This window comes from Corvus kubaryi, unplaced genomic scaffold (assembly GCF_017639235.1).
Source record: "Corvus kubaryi isolate FWS band 111438036 unplaced genomic scaffold, C.kubaryi_AGA036_p1.0 37387, whole genome shotgun sequence".
Classification (NCBI taxonomy): Eukaryota; Metazoa; Chordata; class Aves; order Passeriformes; family Corvidae; genus Corvus; species Corvus kubaryi.
Window position 1 is genome coordinate 1292448 of NW_024581129.1, and position 18919 is coordinate 1311366.

Consider the following 18919-nt stretch of genomic DNA (forward strand, 5'->3'; position numbering starts at 1 on the left):
GGGCGGAGCGGCTCGGAGCAGGGCGGAGCGGGGGCGGAGCAGGGCGGAGCGGCTCGGAGCAGGGCGGAGCGGGGGCGGAGCGGCGCGGGGCGCGCTGGGCCCGTGGTGCGGCCCGGCCGTTGTGGCGGCGGCTGCCGGGGAGCGCTGGGGCCGCTCCGCCCCGCGCAGGTACCGGGCCGTGGGACGGGGGCAGGGGCCCGGGGGCAGGCGATGCATCGGCCGCGGCCTGGGGCGGGCTCGGTGCCCCGCAGCGGGCGGGCAGGAATCGGCCGAAGCGGCGTGCGGGGGAACAAAGCGTTGTCAGGCCTTGCCAGGCGGAGCTGGGCTCGCTCCGGTGGGGACGGGCAGTGGCAGATATTCCAGATATTTGGGCGCTTGTAAGGAAATAAGGCTGCGATTTCTTTTTTTTTTGTGTGTGTGTGTATAAGTATTGGCGTCTGTTCGTACAGGGATGTACCGAGACGGAGGCTCACGGGAGTGAGGCACAAATTCCTCTCAGCCCCCTAAAGGCTTTTTTTATTTTTTTTTAAATCCAATCGGGCTGCAATTTTGTTTGGGTTTTTTGGGGTTTTTTTAACAGTTGGTAGGATCTGTCTCGTTGTGGAAGATCCCAAAGGTTTAGCCTTTGATGGAAATTATCTGTAGCAGGTGCAGTTTTGTAAATCCTGCTTATCTCAATGCTTGCTTTCTTTTCTGTGCACTTGTGATCATTTTTGCTCCTATATGCAGATTTTCTTTTTATAGGGGAAAATAAGGAGGAGCTTTGCAGGCTTTGCTAATGATAGGAAGAAGAGAAAATTCAGTTTTGTAATGTAGAATTTGTTTCCCGAAACATAGTGACACCGAATTAGTCGTGATGTTGTTTTCCCTTCAAGGTCTTGGAAGTACATGGGAGAGTAATGTTATTATTCTTTGCAGCTTAGATAACATGAAGATGGAGGACTATGAAATATTCTGTAGGAAGCACCTTTCCAGAATCCAAGAAGAGGCAGTAAAAGGAGAAACCTCTTTGACTGTTCAGCACAAAAACATCTCCCTCATTCAGTTCTATAGAGTCCCTGTGCTTTCTCCTCTGGTAAGGCCTTTTTTATCCCTTTTCCTCCCTGGTGTGCTAACTGTGCTATTGGCACTGGCTTTGATGTGCACATGTAATGATTCTACTGAAGGTGTCTGTGTGAGCTGTCATCTGACCTGCTGCTTAGTGTATTCTAAGCATTCCGAGCCTTAATCTTACAAAGTAAGGGGGTAAAATGTACCTTTTTCCCCCACACTGACTGCATTTCCTTTAATTTTAAAAAAGTGACCTTCCTAAGGGGAGCACAAATGGTTTTCAATAATGTTACTGCGGGGCTTAACTTCATGTAAAATCATATTGACCTTTCAAATATTGAACATGTGAGTTAGTTTAAAGGTGTAAAAAAATGCAAATAGGAAATACCAAAATAGTTAAAAAGCTTCTAAGTAAATTTTTTTTGCATGTGTTTGCATCTTCCTCTAACGTATTCCACAGGCTCATCAATTATGTTAAGTCATTCTGTGCTAATGGGAACAGAGCTAAGCTGAAGGTTGTTGGTAGTTCCTGTAATACTGCAGCTGACTTCCTTGTTTCAGTGATGGGAAGAAATGGGAGAGTGTCTAAGAACAGTGTCCAAAAATCATGATACAGATATAAATTGCAGATGCATTGTCATATTCTTCATTTACAAATGCGTGGATATTGTAAGAGTTTTTAGGAGAAATGTCTGAATCCTGTGTCAGATTGGTACTGTAGCATGTAATATTTATGGAAATTTTTATGAATGGTGTTTTAAATTCGTGTTCATTTGCGTGTATTCCAAGAAGGCATTTTATGCATCTTCCCTTAAAAAAAGGTATAATTGGTTGAAAAGAAGCTGGAATTTAATGTGCACAGTCTCAGGTGATTGCTGTTTTTCTAATTGTTTTGTTCTGTTGCTTTTCTTTCGAATGTATTTCAGTAATTCTGTACAGAAATTTGCATTTAGTGATATAAACCATGTTTCTTACACTCTGTTTTGCAGCTTAGCCTTGAAAAGAAAAAGGAAATACAGCAATATAAGAAGAAAGCACTGGACCTAGAGACCAGGAAACGGGAGTCCCGGAAAAAAGCTTTATTGAATCGTGTTCAGGAGATTGTAGAAAATGTCCAGGTAGTGTTAGTCCAAAGCTGCCTCATAGATTTACAGAAAATCACTGCTTATAGACTTTTTGAGGAATTGTTGAGGTTTAAGTATTGCCCAATACAAACATGAAATTAATAGCAGCTAACTCTCCAGAACCAGCATTTGCTACTATTTCGTGCTATGTGTCCTGATAATTGATGATTTAGTGATACTTATTGTGGTGCATGGGATTTCCTTTTCACTGCTTGTTTTGCTATATGCAAAAGACACTTTTGTAAGTGTGTTGGAAATAACTGGATTGTTAAAACAAATGAACAACTCCCCTGTGTTATTTGCAAGCTTATAGTTTAATCAGAAAATAATCTATATTCAACCTTGTGACTACAGATTTCAAATTACCTTCACAACAACTTGAAATTCTGTTGTGTTCTTCACAATTTTACTTCAAATACTTTGTTTGCTTTGCTGTTTCAATGATGAATTTAGTAGAGGTTTAAATTTAAAAGACTATTAAATGCATCTAATCAAGGAGTTATTATAGGTCTTTGGAACAGTTGTAATACAGCCTTTAAATTGAACTGTTGCTTAAAGAAGTGCAGTTAACACTGAGTTTGTTGAGTTACCAAGGTGGCAAAGAACTCTTACTAGTGTGTATTGTTTACTGAGTGTATGTGGCAACAGTCAGCTGGCTTGGGGTTTGACCAGCAGACCAGGAAAGTATGTTCAATACAAACATAATTTAAGGGTTTTTTTTTCCAAATGTGTCCTTTTGATAACTGAAATGCAGCACACAGGATAATTAGAGTGTGAAAATCCTTTTAAACAAATGCTGTCTGGAAGTAACATGTAATTTTCACTTAAATAAAGGTGTTTTTTTCAGTTTTTTTTTAAGTTCAAGTGAAGTTTGCAGGAATCTGAGATTCTGGGATTTCATTGAAAATATGTCATTTTTAAAAATTTTAATTTGCAGATGAAGAAAGGACCTAGCACGAGCGATGTGAACACTCTGGAGGCTGAGAGTTCTTGCCCTGATTTGGATTCAAAGGCTTTGACTGACTTCACAGCTCTATCAGATACCAATTCAACATGTTCTCCTGAAAGGCACGGTTCCATGGACCTGGAAAAGACACCAGAACTTAGACCATCAGATACTGCAGGGCAAATGACATCAAATATGACGGAAGCAGTCAAAGCAGCAGAAGAAAATGTTTCTTCCAAGCCAAGCGAGAGTGGCTTCTCGAAGGACGCTCCTTGTCCGAGGGCTGCATCTCCTGACAAGGTGTGTAACAAGCTCCCGTCTCACGCCCTGCAAAAGCAGGAGGGACGAGTCGGGTCTCCGTCGGATGAGGATGTCCAGGATCCGTGTGTAATGAGTCTTCAGAACCTGATCAAGAGGTCTAGGGAATGCATAGAGAAAGAGCAGAGCAAGCGTGCCTCAAAAAGCAGTTCCAAGAGGAGTACGAGTGAGAGTCATTCGGATAAAGAAAACGACGGTGTTAAAACAACCGACTCTGTGAAAGAGAGAGCGAAGTTTACAGGCAGAAGTTGCTCTGTTCAGACACTTGATAAACCCAGTCTTAATAAATCAAATACCCTTCTCCAAGGTGCCTCTACTCATACAAATAACACAAGTATGTCCGCTTTATCCAGTTTTTCTAAAGTAGACATACCTATGAGAGTTGGAACACCCCCTTTGGTGGATTCTGATTCAGATGAGGAATTGAAAAAGAATTCTGTGTTTGAGCGTGACAGCAGCATTGTCAGGAGCCTCACAGGCTCTTACGCCAAATTGCCAAGCCCAGAGCCAAGCATGAGCCCTAAAATGCACCGACGGCGCCCAAGGCCTTTATCCATGGGACACATCATTATAAACAACCCTGTGAATGCTTACGAGCTAAGTCCTAAAGGCAAGGGTAGAGCAATGGATTTAATCATGCAAGATATTGCAGATAAAAACAACGTGTCTGAATCGGTGCCAAAGTTCATGGTGGACTTCACTACAGTTTGCCCTGGCAGAGTTCCTGGTGTCAGCAGGAATTCTTCAGGCCCCTGTGATGGGTTGGGGGTTGGCAAAGCAAATCGCCATTCCTTCGGGCTCTTTGAAAGCAGAGGAACCGTGTCGGCTACGGTGGAAGGTCACGTGGTGATGGACAGCAGAGGGCCGTATAAAGCAGAGACCAGTACTGGTATGGTGCCTCCAAAAGTGAATGAGCCCTTTGCCATCAGTCAGTCTACAGTGACACAGAAGATCCTGGCTGTGAATGAAATGAAACCAGCTACTTTGCCAGAGAACACTAAATGCAATTCTCCAGTGGAACTCAATAAATCTTATGACGTAGAAAATCCATCTCCACTACTAATGCAGAGCAAGAATGTGCGACAGCAGATGGATAATACTCCAAGTGTTGCCTCAGCAAATGAGCAGTTTCCAGAAAATTTTGAAAAGGTAAAACGTAGACTTGATTTGGACACCGACAACTGCCAAAAAGAAAACAGTTCCTGTGTTCTAAGAGTTGGAATGGAAGAACAAGAGAAGCAGTGGTTGCAAGAACAGAAATATCCTGTGGGATCAGTTTACATTACCAAGAATGCAGTCCTTGAAAATATGGCAAAAGGTAAAAGATTTCCTGTACTCAAGGCTTACTTCTCAGTTTATTAATCTTTTAGAAAAAACCCCAGTGATCATTAGTCGTTGGTGTTTCTAAGTATGTATGGGTGTCAAAAGGCTAAAATTTTATGGCATGTAAATTTTTTTCAGTAGCCTCATTTCTCTAATTTAATTTGACATCACAAATACTGATTTCCTGTTTGAATCTAGAAGTTGGAATTTAGTTTTACTAAGAAAATTGTCTTATGCCACAAGCTCTAAATAGGACTACTAAAAGAAAAGATAGTCCATGTAAATTAAAAAAAAAAAACAACCCATATAGGTATTTTCTTCAAATTCAAAACTGTGTTACTTCTGCTTGTGTCTCTACCAAATTAGGCTGAAGTGGCATAAATAATGTTAATTCACTCTAGCAAGTGTAAAATTCTTAGAACTGTATTTTGCATGTCCCTATTTTAGTATACATAATGGGAACTTGATATCAAGGAAACTTGGTATCAAAGGCATCTTTTTTACTTTTTACTGATGATGCAAATTATATCTGATAAAGAGTATATGTCTCTGGCAAAGATCATATAGAAAGTATTCAATATTTGATTGTTATGTATTTTCTCAGAAGATATTTTAAAAACTAAAATGTTGGCCTTTGAAGAAATGAGAAAGAGACTTGAAGAACAGCATGCACAACAACTATCAATTCTGATAGCTGAACAAGAGAGAGAACAGGAGAAATTGCAGAAGGTAATGTCAACAGGAAAAATTCAAAGCAAATGTTGTGTGTTACATGGAAGTTTGTCAGGAAGCAGTTGGGTTTAAATGTATATTCTGTTGCTTTGCAGAATTAGAAAAATAGTCTCACAGTTGAATCTTCCTTTTTATAGGAACTGGAAGAGCAGGAAAGACAGTTGAAAGGAAAGAAGGTTACTACAACGGAAATAGAAATTTCCAAAGTGAATATTAACAGTAGGATGGAGTTGGAGTGGAGGAAAAAAAGTGAAAGTGGCTTGCTGGAAAGTGTGCAGTCTCAGCTGGAGACAGTCCGTAACACAAACTCCACCAGCATTGGTAAAACTGGGAGGGAAGAATATAGATTAAGTGTTGTGATGTATTTTGTTCTACAGTGCATGACTGGACCAGCTGCCCCACTGTGTGGATAAGTGCAGTGTTCCTGCCCTAGGACTGCTCAGGGTACACAGACAGCTGCTGCCCTCAGCTGGGGACAGCATTTGTGAAACAAAGACTGTTGCATCTTTGTGTCACTGGCATTTAGCACAGGTTCAGCCATCCTCAAACTGTTCCATGTACTGCATTTGTTATGTAACTGTTTGAGGGCACATCCAAGGAAAACAAGCTAAGAATAACCTCCTTTGATCAAGGATGAGGATGTGGATTTGCATCATGTCCCAGAAGGATTATCCTTGTGCCATGTAGCTGCACAGCACTGGGCCAGGTGGTCGCATTTGTGTAGAAGGTTTAGAGGGGCTCTGCCAAGGCATCTTAACTCCCAGGCAGAACATCTGTAGCTGATGGAACACCTCTCACCTCTTCCAGAACATCATGAAATGTTTTGTTCTGTCTTCTGTTTAGCAAATATTGCATGGAAATCACTCAGAAATATTCAGCTTGCTTGTTGCCTGTCATTGACCTTGTAGACAAAGCTGTGATGCCCGAGCTGAGTGTATACACAGACACAGGCAGTACTTCACTGGCAGAAGCGTGTGTTGAACTCTGTGTTCTGCTCTGCGTGCAGGTTTTGCTCATACAACACCCAACACCTTTGCTTCAACAAGTGAAACTTCATTCTATCTCTGGGGACCCTCAGGTAGTGGAGTTATAAAAACCTCAGTATGCAGGCCAAGTAATAGGATCAAAACTAGGTGGACTCAGGTAAGGGAAAAAAAGATTTATTTTTATCTTAAAAGGCCCTCATGTTTTTGTAAGGCACTGGTGACTTTATAAGAGCTGTGCAGTAATAAACCTCACAGAAGATTTTAGTATCCCTTCCTATGTCAACTTTGATTACATGAGAGAACTGTATAGATTATTATTCATATATGCAAAATAATAATATAGCAATATATTGCTTCTGCTAAATTATGGTGGGTACTTTTGGCCTAGTCAAAGTTTGTTTTTTGTTTGAAAACTTGTGTCACTTGATGGATGTTATTTGATAAGTAATTCATAATTCTTGCTTTTTTAATCAAAAGTTTAGAAAAATGTTTTGGTTTTTTTATAAGGTTTTCAGTCCAGAGATACAAATGAAGTTCGACAAGATCACTGCAGTGGCAAAGGGATTTCTTACTCGTAGACTCCTGCAGACAGAAAAACTGAAACATCTTAAGCAAACTGTAAAAGTAAGATCAGCTTTTTTGCAATAGGCAGCTTCTTCTCCTGTTTATTTTTGTTGCTGACTTCCATTGACAGATGAAATCCTGCGTTTTCTGCTCTCAGAAGATTTTGGGGCTGTTACATGAACATGTTTGAGTGTTGCATTGCTTAGTGTCATAAGGTCCAAATCAAACAAAGAATCTGTCCTATGTGTACTGTTTGTAATGATTGCTTTGTTATTAAGGGTTATGCCTGGTGCTTACTCTTATTTTCCTGTCTTTCCCAGGATACTCTGGAATTCATAAAAAATTTTCAGTCTGAAGCCCCATTGAAAAGAGGAAGTGTGTCAGCACAAGATGCATCCCTTCATGAAAGAGTAATGGCTCAGGTGATACAATTTAAACCTTTTTTTTTGTCTTTTCTAGCTATTCTGCTTTTGTAATAGAAATGCATAAAACCTTGAGAGTGGCTTTGTTTAGAGTAAAACATTTAAAGAAGAAAAGATTCCATTTTTTTGCTTGACACAAAATTATTTGATTTCAAAATTATGAAGTGTTTTGTTTAGATTGAAAGTAAAAAGTGCTTGATAATCAAAACCATGGACAGGTAAACTTGATTGAATATTTTATTAACATTTTAATTATTCTTTCCAGCTGCGAGCTGCTCTGTATGACATCCATGACATCTTTTTCACAATGGAGGCATCAGAGAGAATGAATATTCTGCGTCACGATCGTGAAGTTCGTAAAGAGAAGATGCTCAGGCAGATGGTGTGTTACATTCCAGGGAACGTAAACTGTTTCAAGACTTTAAGTCCTGAATCATTTTGCATTTAAGAGATTCTTCCTCACCCTGTACAATGTTTCTTAAATCTAAATTTTTAATTATGCTTTTGTAGGTAACTTTCTTCAGTATCTTCTTTTTTTAGGATAAAGTAAAGAGCCCAAGAGAGCGAGTGACACTTTCAACAGCTACGCAGAAATCTCTGGACAGGAAAAAGTACATGAAGTATGTGCAGCTCTCCCTTGGGTGGGGAGGGATGGTGAGAGGGGTCCAAGAGGAGGAGTAGAAGGCACAGGAAATAATGATGGGAAGTTTATGGAATAAGTGTTTCTTTGCAAACTGACATCTGTGCTAGGAAGAATGAGTAAAAAGCTTTCCAGGTGTGTGGTGTCTTGCTAATTGTATTTTGCTCTTACTTTTAAGAGACTTCTTGTTTGTATGGAGAAAAATGTTTATTCTAACTTGTGCATTTATGCTATAATGCAGTGGTGGATTCTGAGTTTATGGTTGATTTTGCCAATTGTAGAAAGTGCTCCAAGTGATTTTATCTAAAGTGCCTAGCAATAGAGATACTTGATAGAGGATCTCTGGCAAGGCTTTTTTGGGGAATGGTAGCAGGCTTTGTCCTGCAACACAGTGGACTGAGCAGTTGTTACACTTGCTCCTGAGTAAAGAAGTGATAATCTGTAGGATGGCCCTGGCAGTATTACATGTAGGTGTAGTTCCTCTTATAGGCTTTCTCTGAGTGTTTCTGTTCAAGACCTGGATGATAATTCGCTAATTGAAATATGTTTCAATACTTTTGTTTCTCTAGGGCTTCAGAAATGGGAATGGCAAGTAAAAAAATAATCATCAAACAAAAAACTCCTGAAAACCGGTGGGTGATGGTTACTTGTATTAGGATGCTTTTAAGAAACTGTCATATAATGATGGATTGTGTGATCTGTGTTGTTGGTTTGCCATCGATCAGCTCAATTCCTGCTACTATTATTATGAAAATTAGTGAAATCTGATTTACCAAGGCCCGAGAAAAGGGTTTATTAGCTCATTAGAAGTTAGGAAAGATACGTTTTCTTCAGAGTCAGTTCTGAAATTTCATCTTCAAAAGTTATTTATTTATGGCTTTAAGTCTTGGCGCTCAGGTTCAACGTTTTCCTCTGAGATGCACAGTTAAGCTTCAGTTTGGCACTACTACTCTTCCTAATACCTTTTGCTTGGCAGTGGAGTTATTGATAATGCTTATCTTCAGGAAGCTGTCAGAAAAAAGTGGCTTTCTGTTGTGAGGAAAGTTTTGTTCCTTGATTGTGTTATTGTTTGCTTAGATCACAGAAATTACAGTGTTCAGTACATGTTGTTCAGGCAGACGAGCTGCTCTCTTATGAGGCCTGTCTGCACCTTTTTCATGTATTTAAAGCCAGATACCTGGCATCCCTTAAAAACAGTTTTTATCCCATGTTTACCCAAAAGCTTTGAAGACATACTATCTATTCATACAGTTCAGCCTTCAAGGACTACTGTAAGCAATTCAGCTGTTTTTCCTGTGTGTTCTCATCAATAACTGGCAGCCCAAGGCACTGTTGAGGGAGATCCATCTGTGCTTTTTTTGTTTCTTTGTTTTTAATAGTGGAAGTAGTAATCCTATTCTGGAATTTTAATTCCAGCCACTTTGCCTACACATCATTTGCCTTACCAAGCCTGTTAGCCTTTCTGAAATTCGTTATGTGAAACATGATTCATAATTCAGTATTTCTGAGAGATTTTTAATTTTAAAGGGAAAAAGCACTAATAAAAGTCTGTGTTTTAACAGCATACTTCAACCAAACCAAGGACAGAATGCCCCGGTTCATAGACTGCTTTGCAGACAAGGGTAAGAGCACGGCGTGTTTCTAGCCTAAAGGTGAAAGTAAATGCAAAGTGCAAGAACAGTGATTGCTGAATAATATTTGCACATAATGGTACAGCTGTTCTTCAGAGTAAAAATAATTGCTTCTCTCAGTATTTTGAGAGAGTGATGAAGCTTTGTTTTACCTTATGCTGCAGGAAAATATTTATTGTTGTCATCCTCTTGTGTATTGTCTTCATTTACACTGTTCCAACATTTCTATTTGTAACATTCATTCCATGAAGCTTTGCTTCCACTTAATGAAATATGTGTATTTTTATATGTAGACTGTAATGCCATGGTATCTAAACTAAAGCAGTTTCTTGAATAGAGGTTTTCAATCTGTTCATGGGGAGATGTTCTCCTACTTAATGTATCTATGTAAGCCATAACAGTATCAATAGGAACTATACAGGTGCTCAGGAAGAGGCTCTGTGGAACATGGTAAAAATGTTTTCATGCCAAACACATTTTGATAGTGTCTATAGTTTTGTATACAGCCTTTCAACTTTGTTGCAAGTGACTTATTAACTCTTTTATATTTAATTAGAACCCCTAAGACCTCAGTGAATGGGGTTGAGCAAAATAGAAAGAAGGCCTCAGAGAGCAGAGTGTCTAACAAGGCTGTTTCAGGTGTGTAGAAAATTGGTGCTTGGATCTTATAGTAAATAAGTTACTAGTACCTAGAAAAAATGAATTGGCAATATATTGTTTTCCTTTCCTTGTGCACCTGCTTTGCTATGCCTTAGGTCTAAGCTATCTCTTCAAACAAACCTGCGCTGGTACCTGAACCATCCACTTTCAAATTCTATAAACACAGTATATAGAATGTGCTGCACAGCTCATTTGCTTTCACTCACCAGATGCCCAGTCATAAAAAAAGATTGCCAGATATATTCACTGGAACTGTTGAGAAATTGATAGTAGTCAAAATAGACTTGGATTAGAACTTTCATGTCATTGATTCTTAGTTCTGTACACACATCTTCAGCATGGAGCATATTGAAAGGACAGGAGGGACAGTTTCAGACTCCTCAGCGGGTGTTCGCTCGTCATACAGTCCTAAAATTATATATATATATATATATATTCCTGTAGCCTCTTACAGCATGTTTGAGTCTTAATGACCCAAGTTCAAAAGTGAGTATTTCTGTGCTTCCATACAGAGATGACTGGTTGGTTACCTTTTGTTTAAAACGTTTGATAATAGTGCTGAACCTCTAGAAATGACTATGAATAGTGTTACACAATTTCCATTTTTTTAATTAGATTTAAAATTTCTTAAGTGACAAACTTAAATTTATCAAAAGGTAAAGTCGTTTATAAGCTTTAAAACTATTTAACATTTGAATTACACTTTCTTCTCAAAGGAGAGTTCCACAAGTCGAGTATAAAAATTGGGAATTTTGGGGCTTAATAAGGGAAATATGCAATGTAGTATGATTTCAATTGTTTTCCATAATATTTTCAATAATCTGTATGTATTAAGGATGAAACCTTTCCTGTAAGGCAAGTGCTTATTTTTTGCTGCCCCAGAGCAATGCTGGGAGGGAGTATCTGCAAGTTTGAATGCAGTGTGTTTTACTGTTTAAATGTGATGTTTTCCCAGATGCTACTTCGTGAAGTCAAGAGAAGTGAAGTGAACAGAAGAATGTATAGTAAGGCAGTATGCATAAACATAGATAACACTGCAGTATGAGAGGGGGAAAAAAAGGCAGGTGGTGAGATCACAACCAGAGTGTGTTCATTTATTCTTCTGTTGTCAGTTCTCCTGGCAGTGCTGTCATCACCAAAGTAGAGCAAGGCAGTTGTTTGGTTGGACTCAGTGACACTACAGAAAAATTAGCAAAGATAATAAATAATCTCCCTGAACTATAAAGCAGAAAATAAAGTAAATAATACAATTTTAGCAACCAGAAGTAGCCATTAAGACAAGTGTTCATCTGCACATTTGCTATTGACTAGTAAATGAGTGTGCTGAAGAACAGGGACAACAGAACAATCAAAACCTCTACCAGATACAGTATTACAGAGGTGGTAAAAGAGTAGCAGTGTTAGGGTGTTGTCACACGCGGCAGGTTTGGCACTGATTCGAGGTTTGGATGCCATCCCCAAACTCATGTAATTCATACTGAGCTCATAATGAGCCACAGTGGTGTTTACATTGTGTCTGGCATCAGGCATCCAATGAAGCATTCTGTCTCACTCTTCTGTGTTGGCAGTGTGTGCTGTTCTTCTAAGGAAGTCCCTGGGTTTATCTTAGTCATAATTACCAAAGTTGTGACAGGTCATACTTGCAATGAAGAAAATCCTTTGGGATATATCTCCAACTTCTTTTTGCCTTGTTGCTGTTTGTCAAATATCTGGAAAGTCATTGGATGCCTTCTGTAGTGGCCTTCTTGGAACTTCAGGCAGATGTGGCTAACCAGTTGTATGCTGGTTAGTTCAGGTCGCTCAGTGTAGCCTCATTTAGAGCTTGGACATCACACATGTTCCTGTTGTGCAATACCAACACTTCATGTGCTCCTTCAGAAATAGGTTAGACTTCTTGTACTAAATGAAGAGAAATGCATTCTGCAGTTATGACATGGGGAACACTTGGCATGGAAGAAACAATCTGCAGAATTTTGCAATAATGAAAAAACTTACTTTGAATATTTTATATATGGCTAAAATGTGAATAGTGAAAAGTCAGGTGGTATGGTAAATAGAGTGTTGATCAGGTTGCTCCTACAACAAGACCTATTCATCTGCTCTGCCCAGTTTCCTTTTCCATGGAAAAGAAACACGGGGCACAAGGCACACAGCATATCTGGGTGGTGGCAGCACTTGGCCAAGCCAAGGGCACATCTTGCCCCTGTGAGATGGTGGGGGCTGTGGGGTGTATTGGCTGTCAGGCCAGCGCTTCAGGAAGGCTTAGGCCTGCTGTGTGTGAGTGTCAGGTCTGTCCTTTGTCCCAGGAGAGAGGCCTTGTGTGATTGCCCTTTGCCACTGGAAAAGGATGAGTGATAATTGTTCTCAGAACTGTCACTGTTTTTATGCAGATTTGCCTTCTGCAATTCCTTAGTCTAGATTGCTGCGGGATTTTTGCACACCCAGATGCTATTACTGTAATATCCTACTATGTGTGTGAGATTTTTATATGGCTTTGAGAGCGCTTGGGCTGAGTTAAGGGGTAGTGTTAATCACTAATAAAGCACCATGTCAGCCTACTTGTCTGTCCTACGAGATCCCAGCTGAAGAGCACAGCCCTGGGGAGTGCTGGGCCAGTGAGAATGCCTTCTGTGTAGTGGGAGCCTGTTGAGATGTGAGGGCTCTGGGCGTTCCCGAAGCTGCTTTGGCCTGTGCTGAGTGTAGCCCTGGGACACCTGTAAGTAACCACTGCAGCTCTGACCCAGAGTAACTGAAGAGCCTAGAAAGGACTGGCATGCACTCTGTCACATTAGTTTACTTGCCTGGTAGTCATTCCTCTTCCATGGCTGTCTTCCATTCCCACTGCTCTGCACCCTGTGGTATGGTTTTCACTGCTTTGTGTAAATGTTTGCTCACACTGCTGCACTTTCTTGGTAACTGCCTGAACCTAAAGAATGCTGAGTTGTGCTACTTTTTAGCAGCCTGCAGTGCTGAACCCTCACTACTGGAAGATACTTGTACTATGCATAGTATAGTACAGATTTTTAAATATAAGTATGTATATACTTGTTCCCTGTGGAAAGACTTATTTGTTTATTATTTTTTTACTTAAGCATCCTTCCTTTTATAAGGGCTCTGCCTGATGACATTATTCATACTGCACTTCTAATTCTGGTTGTCTTATATTGACATATGGGAGCCTACAGCTGTCTCCTGTTTTAATTAATGTGACAAAAAGAAAGAGTTATCTTAAGTATTCAACTTGTATAATATTTTTTAATTGATCATTTGTTTAAAAGTAATACATGGCATAGTTAAACTTACCAGCCATTTCATCTATGTCTTGGTTATGCAATACTTCTTTTAAAAAAATTGTGAATTGTGGTTGTAGTTGTTTTAGAGTAGCAGAAAAGAAGATAGGATAGTTATCAAATAAGGCAATACTATAAAATGTCATTGCTTTCAAACCTATAGGTAGTTTTCATAAGGCTTTTGGGGTGTAACATTATGAAAACTGTCATTTTAAAAGTAGTCACTGAATGCCTAATACTGCTTTACAGAAATTGTCCTAATCTTTTTCTGCTATTTTTGTTGGACAATCCTGTTTCAAAAACCAGTACTATTAATTGTAAAATGGTAATGTTTCTACTTATTTTTAGGAGCATATGCAGGAAGAACCCAAAGAAAGAAGCCAAATGTTGTGACAATTTAAGAAGACAGCACTCACTGGGATAAAATGGCTGTGTTTTAATGATGGCATTCTCAGCACTGATTTTTAATATTGCATCTTCTTTACATATATGTATATTTAGACATTATAAAACCACTTTGTCATTTTCACATGACACATGAACACAATCATATTGAAGTAATATGCTTTGAAACTCTCATACTTGTGGGAAAATTGCATGTTAGAACTTGTGTACAGACCAGTATTAATATATAAAAGATTCCTAATCTTGTTTATTTAAAGACTACCACAGGGCAACATGAAGGTAATTTGTGACTTTTTCACACTTTCTAATTCTAGTGTCTGACATATGCTTTTTGCATTACTTAAACTGCAATTTCTGTGTATGAGTGCCACCATAAGTAAGTCATAGGTATGTGTTTAGTTTCATACCATAAAGTGAAAGCAGCTAAATGTGAAAAAACCCCCCAAACTTAATTTAAGCAAAAATGAGTTTTCACGTCAGTGAATTTGTCAGCAGCCATTCTGAATGTACTTTCTGTGGGAATGAGATTAGCTCAATTTCAGTACTAAAGGCCTTGTGCCCAATGGTTTGCATTTCTGCTGAGCTGGGCAGACGTGGTCCAGGTTCACTGCTGGGCTGATGGACATACTTACACTGACTAAACCAAAACTGTGCATTCATATGTGTGCTAGATCAAAGCACTCTACTGAAACAGTCCTGGGTTTTTGTTCCCCTGCTGTCTACTGCGTTTTCTTATGGAAACAACATTTGTCCAATATGGAGATGTGTATGTTCTACAAAAACTTCAGAAGGTAAGATTTGAACTGTTTTACCGTTTCAGACTTAAATAGTAATTTCAGTCTGTAATAGTAATTCAGGTATGTTACATTTAATTGATGCTAGCTGTGGTTTTTCTGAGCAGTTTATCTTCTGCTGTGACCTAACAGGGCCTTGTACCGAAGTCATGATTTCTGCAGGTGGGGGGGAATCCTTTCCAGATCGCAACACTTTCATATTTATGAATATCTAACATTAAAAGAGCATGGTCATATTTTACCTTAGTCTTCCAACTGATGGATATTATCCATCAATTTGAGGAGAGGATGATTCTCCACCTTCTTTTAATGAACTTAAGTCATGATAGTGAGAAAGTTCTAGAGAGAAAAGCTTGGCTGTATAGTCTTAGCATTAGAGAACTGACTGCCAGAATGTAAATTAGGTTTTATTTTGTTACTTTCCCAGTGTCAATACAATACAACACACTAACTTTGGAGGCTTTGTAATGTGTTGACATGAATGTAAGAGAAAAAAAGACTAACTGAAAATTTAATTGTGGTAAATAGCATGAAAGGGGAACATTAATAATGGGATGAGGACAGTACCTTCAGGGGCGGTGATGAGTGGATTGGCTTGACTGTTTCACCAGCCTGTGGCTTTCATCTGCCACCAGGTCTGTCCTCTGCAGCTTGTGATGTTGTTCAGAACAGGAGTGTTATACCATGCACTAAGTTACCCATGTTTCATGCTTGGAAAATGGCAAAAACACTGCCCAAGCACTTTGAAGAATGGCACTGCTTGGTTTGCTTGAAAGCCTGGGGCCATGGGGCTCCCCTAATGGTGTAAATATAAGAGTTTACACCAGTGGAGGACCTGCCTCCTTCATACAAATGCTGTGGTGCTTTAAAATCTCAGCTGTAATACAGAAAATGCCCGAGGCAAGCTTCCTGCTTCGCCCAGTGGTGGGCATCAAAGCTGTGTTTTAGTTTGCAGCTTTCCTTAGGAGTGAAAAACATCTCAAGAGGGGAAGAATTTACAGTGGCAAGAGTAACCTGTGTCACAGATGACAAAAGGTGCTGTTGATATAGCAGCACTAAAGATTGATGTTTCTAATGGATGTTTTATGTGCTGTATTTATTATTAGCATAGGCAATATGTTGATGCACAGATAGGTTTAGTGTGTTAGTAGAAGTGAACGTTTCCCTTCTCTTAGGGTTTCACATCTAAACCTCTTGTTCTTCAAGCATGTTTCCAGTGTGTAATAAAGCATTATAGCACAAGGGTTTTGTTTTTTTTTTTAACTTTCATGAGGCCTTTCTCTTGACAAGTGCCAGAATTTGGTTTTGTACTTGCTGTTTTGTATTTATACATATTTATCTTTTTATTTTGTGTGGAATTGTGATACCATTACAAAAGTCTATTTATTTTTGTACTTTGTTTCATTCTCACCAGTCTCGCTTTTTACTTAAAGCATTCTGCACAATAAACTCTTTAAATCTTTAACATGCGCTGCCTCTCTGTGCTTTCCGCGCAGCCGCGCCCGCCGCTCCGCGCCCGCCCTCAGGCTCTTCCCGCGCTGGGGGCGGCCCGGGCGCTGCCGGCGGAAGGCGCTGTCATGTGACCGGGCGCAAGATGGCCGCGTTCCCCTGGTGAGGCGGCGGGGCCCCGGGAGCTCTCTGTGCCCCCCGTGAGGGGCCGGCGGCGGGCTCTGGGGGGCTGCGGGTGCCCGCGGCTGGGCGAGGGCAGCCGTCATGCTCGGCGATTCTTGCCCAGCCGGGAGGCTGAGGTGGGGGCGGCCCCGGGTGTGCCAGAGGGGAAACTGCGGGGCTGGGGACCGGTCGGCCTGGGGGGGGACTGGGACCCCGCGAGTGGCGGGGGCAGCCGGGGCGCTGGGTGCCGTGGCTCCGCTGCCGTGGGACCACAGCCCGGCGCTGCTGTCTGGCGCTGCCTGGGAAAGCTGAGGGTACAGATCACATTCATAACACCCTGCCTTTACACGGAGCTACGCGGGTGTCGGGCCGGCGGCACAGCTGTGCGCAGCGACGGAGCCGTAGCTGTGAGCCGGGCGGGACGCGACGGCCTCCTGTTATTTCCCCTAAAATACGCAAGAGCTCCCCGAGCGCCGCTGGCTGTACCCGGTGTGTTGTCACGGAGAGTGTCGTGCCCGCCGTCCCGCCCGCCTCGCGGCTCGCCGGTGGAGATGAAGCTCTCGTGCTGTGTATTTACCTTTGCCAGCACAGTTTAGCCTCTGTTAGTTATCTTTCACAGGCTCTTTAGAAGTAGACAGGGGCTACAGGAGCAGAGTCAGCTTCTAAGCAACGTGCGTTTACAGGAAAATGTGTACGTCTGAGGGAACTGCACCGTGTAGGACATGGAATTACTCAGACTAGTATTGTGTTTGGTAAACGAAGGATAAAAGAGGCACTCTTTCTCTAAGAGACAAAAGCAGTAGCAAAATAGAGCAAAACAAAGCAGAGCAGTAGAGATGCTGAAAAATTGATTTTTATGTAGTACTGCAATGAGGTAACAGGCTAATAAACAGGTCTGGTAACATTGATGCAGAAGTGGCCACGGGGAAATAACTAGAGATTTACCTAATAAGATGTTTCCATCATGTTGTTCTCTAATGTGGAAGATATTTTCATGCTATGGGGTTTAGCAGAACCTTAGCTATTTTTAAGTGGTATTGATGCTAGAAAAGTGTTTTGCAGATTAATTGTCTGCATAGTGATCAGTCTGCATATGAGGAAAAAAATAGCACCTGTTGGTGCTGAGGAGTTGTGTTTACCTACTGTTCAAATGAAGCAAATTTTAAAAATGTAAACAAATTTGTAAAAAAATTTGTCAAGTATATAATATAATTTAAATCCTAGAGCTACAATGCATTTTTATAATAGCTACATATAAATATCTAGAGAAATTGGGGCTTTTTTGAAATGTTTAATACTCAAATAATGATAGGTGCAGTCACTATGGGATGTGCCTCGTTGTATTACCAATACCAATATGTGTCTAGTGTTGTAAAGGGACTCTCTTCCATTTTACATGCCTGGCTCCTTTGTGCTCCCTGTAAGCTTTTTGCAGTGCTTGCTTTAGGACAAGCACTGGCTCTGGGAGGGTGCTGTGTGCCTGGAAGCAGTCCCAGGAAAAAAGATATTTTACCAGGAGGAGAGAAAAAGGTTGGTAGGCTGGCAGGTGTCGAAGGTGCAGAGTGGTGGCAATTACAGTGGTGCTCATGTGTGAAAACCCCACTGTTAAAAGAGCACCTGAAGCAGGGTGTAATCATGCAGGATGTACGGGTGATGAAACCCCAGCTTGGCCAGAGTCTTATTTTTATTTCCTCTCAAAAGTTGGCTGCACTGCTGTAGCCAAGAAAGGAATGCTTAATCTCCTTTCCCTGGAGAGTAAGCAGAACATAATGCCAGAGCAAACTTGATCTTGTCTTCTGCATTAGCTCTGTTACAAGCTGTCTTATCACTTGAATAGCCACATTGTAAACGTGCTTTTTAAAGACTTATTTTCAGGGTTTACAGCTCTTGTTCACTCCCACATGTGTATCGTTGCCATGTGCACTTGCCCAGTGTGCTTACACTAATTAGAGTGCAGTTGATTTTGGCCTTGGGGTGGTGTGCTGAGAGAGCTGTCAGCAATCAAAGAATAATTGTGTAGCCAGAAAGTGTTTGAAAGACTTTTCACCCAGATTGTGATTAACCCGTGATGCAAATGAGCAAGAAGAGTCATTGAACAATGGGACCAAAGCAAAAAGAAAAGGAACTGGAGATTAAGAAACACAAGAAAACAAATAAGGATGTGAATTTCACTGGAGTCTTTCTCTTGCTCTGCTCTATCTCATTAGATGTCAGAAGTTTCTCCTTGGAGTGGCACAACCATAAATTATCTAATTCATAGTTCTTTCTTTATTAAGGAAACTTGGATTTTTTGAGTACAGGGTATCTGTAGAATAACTGGCTGCTATTAGCACTCCTGAAAATCCTCCAAATGAGTTATGTCTTTCAGTAGGAATGGAATTATTTGAAAGTTTGGATTAATTCTTGTGGGAAGGATGTGTGTT

At 40.6% G+C, this 18919-nt stretch overlaps 2 protein-coding genes across 11 annotated transcripts in view; both read left to right on the plus strand.

Moving 5' to 3' along the window:
* Window positions 1–16350, plus strand: part of CCP110 (centriolar coiled-coil protein 110) — an 18339-nt gene extending 1989 nt beyond the window's left edge. For 4 of the 9 annotated variants that reach the window (XM_042037406.1, XM_042037413.1, XM_042037407.1 and 1 more), the window contains 14 exons: window positions 919–1075; window positions 2040–2168; window positions 3112–4756; window positions 5366–5490; window positions 5631–5814; window positions 6500–6636; window positions 6987–7103; window positions 7364–7465; window positions 7731–7847; window positions 8006–8085; window positions 8675–8737; window positions 9668–9727; window positions 10293–10375; window positions 14035–16350. In XM_042037406.1, the coding sequence (XP_041893340.1) occupies window positions 919–1075; window positions 2040–2168; window positions 3112–4756; window positions 5366–5490; window positions 5631–5814; window positions 6500–6636; window positions 6987–7103; window positions 7364–7465; window positions 7731–7847; window positions 8006–8085; window positions 8675–8737; window positions 9668–9727; window positions 10293–10375; window positions 14035–14087 (3052 nt within the window). In that variant the 3' untranslated portion in view covers window positions 14088–16350. Of the gene's footprint in view, window positions 1–88; window positions 169–210; window positions 1076–2039; window positions 2169–3111; window positions 4757–5365; window positions 5491–5630; window positions 5815–6499; window positions 6637–6986; window positions 7104–7363; window positions 7466–7730; window positions 7848–8005; window positions 8086–8674; window positions 8738–9667; window positions 9728–10292; window positions 10376–14034 lie in introns of those variants that run through there. The other 5 variants (XM_042037412.1, XM_042037404.1, XM_042037403.1 and 2 more) reach the window with 5 other exon arrangements.
* Window positions 16351–16414: 64 nt separating this feature from the next.
* VPS35L (VPS35 endosomal protein sorting factor like) overlaps window positions 16415–18919 on the plus strand; it is a 46908-nt gene continuing 44403 nt past the window's right edge. The window contains exon 1 of one of the 2 annotated variants that reach the window (XM_042037415.1): window positions 16415–16496. In XM_042037415.1, the coding sequence (XP_041893349.1) occupies window positions 16480–16496 (17 nt within the window). In that variant the 5' untranslated portion in view covers window positions 16415–16479. Of the gene's footprint in view, window positions 16497–16526; window positions 16634–18919 lie in introns of those variants that run through there. The other variant, XM_042037414.1, reaches the window with a different exon arrangement.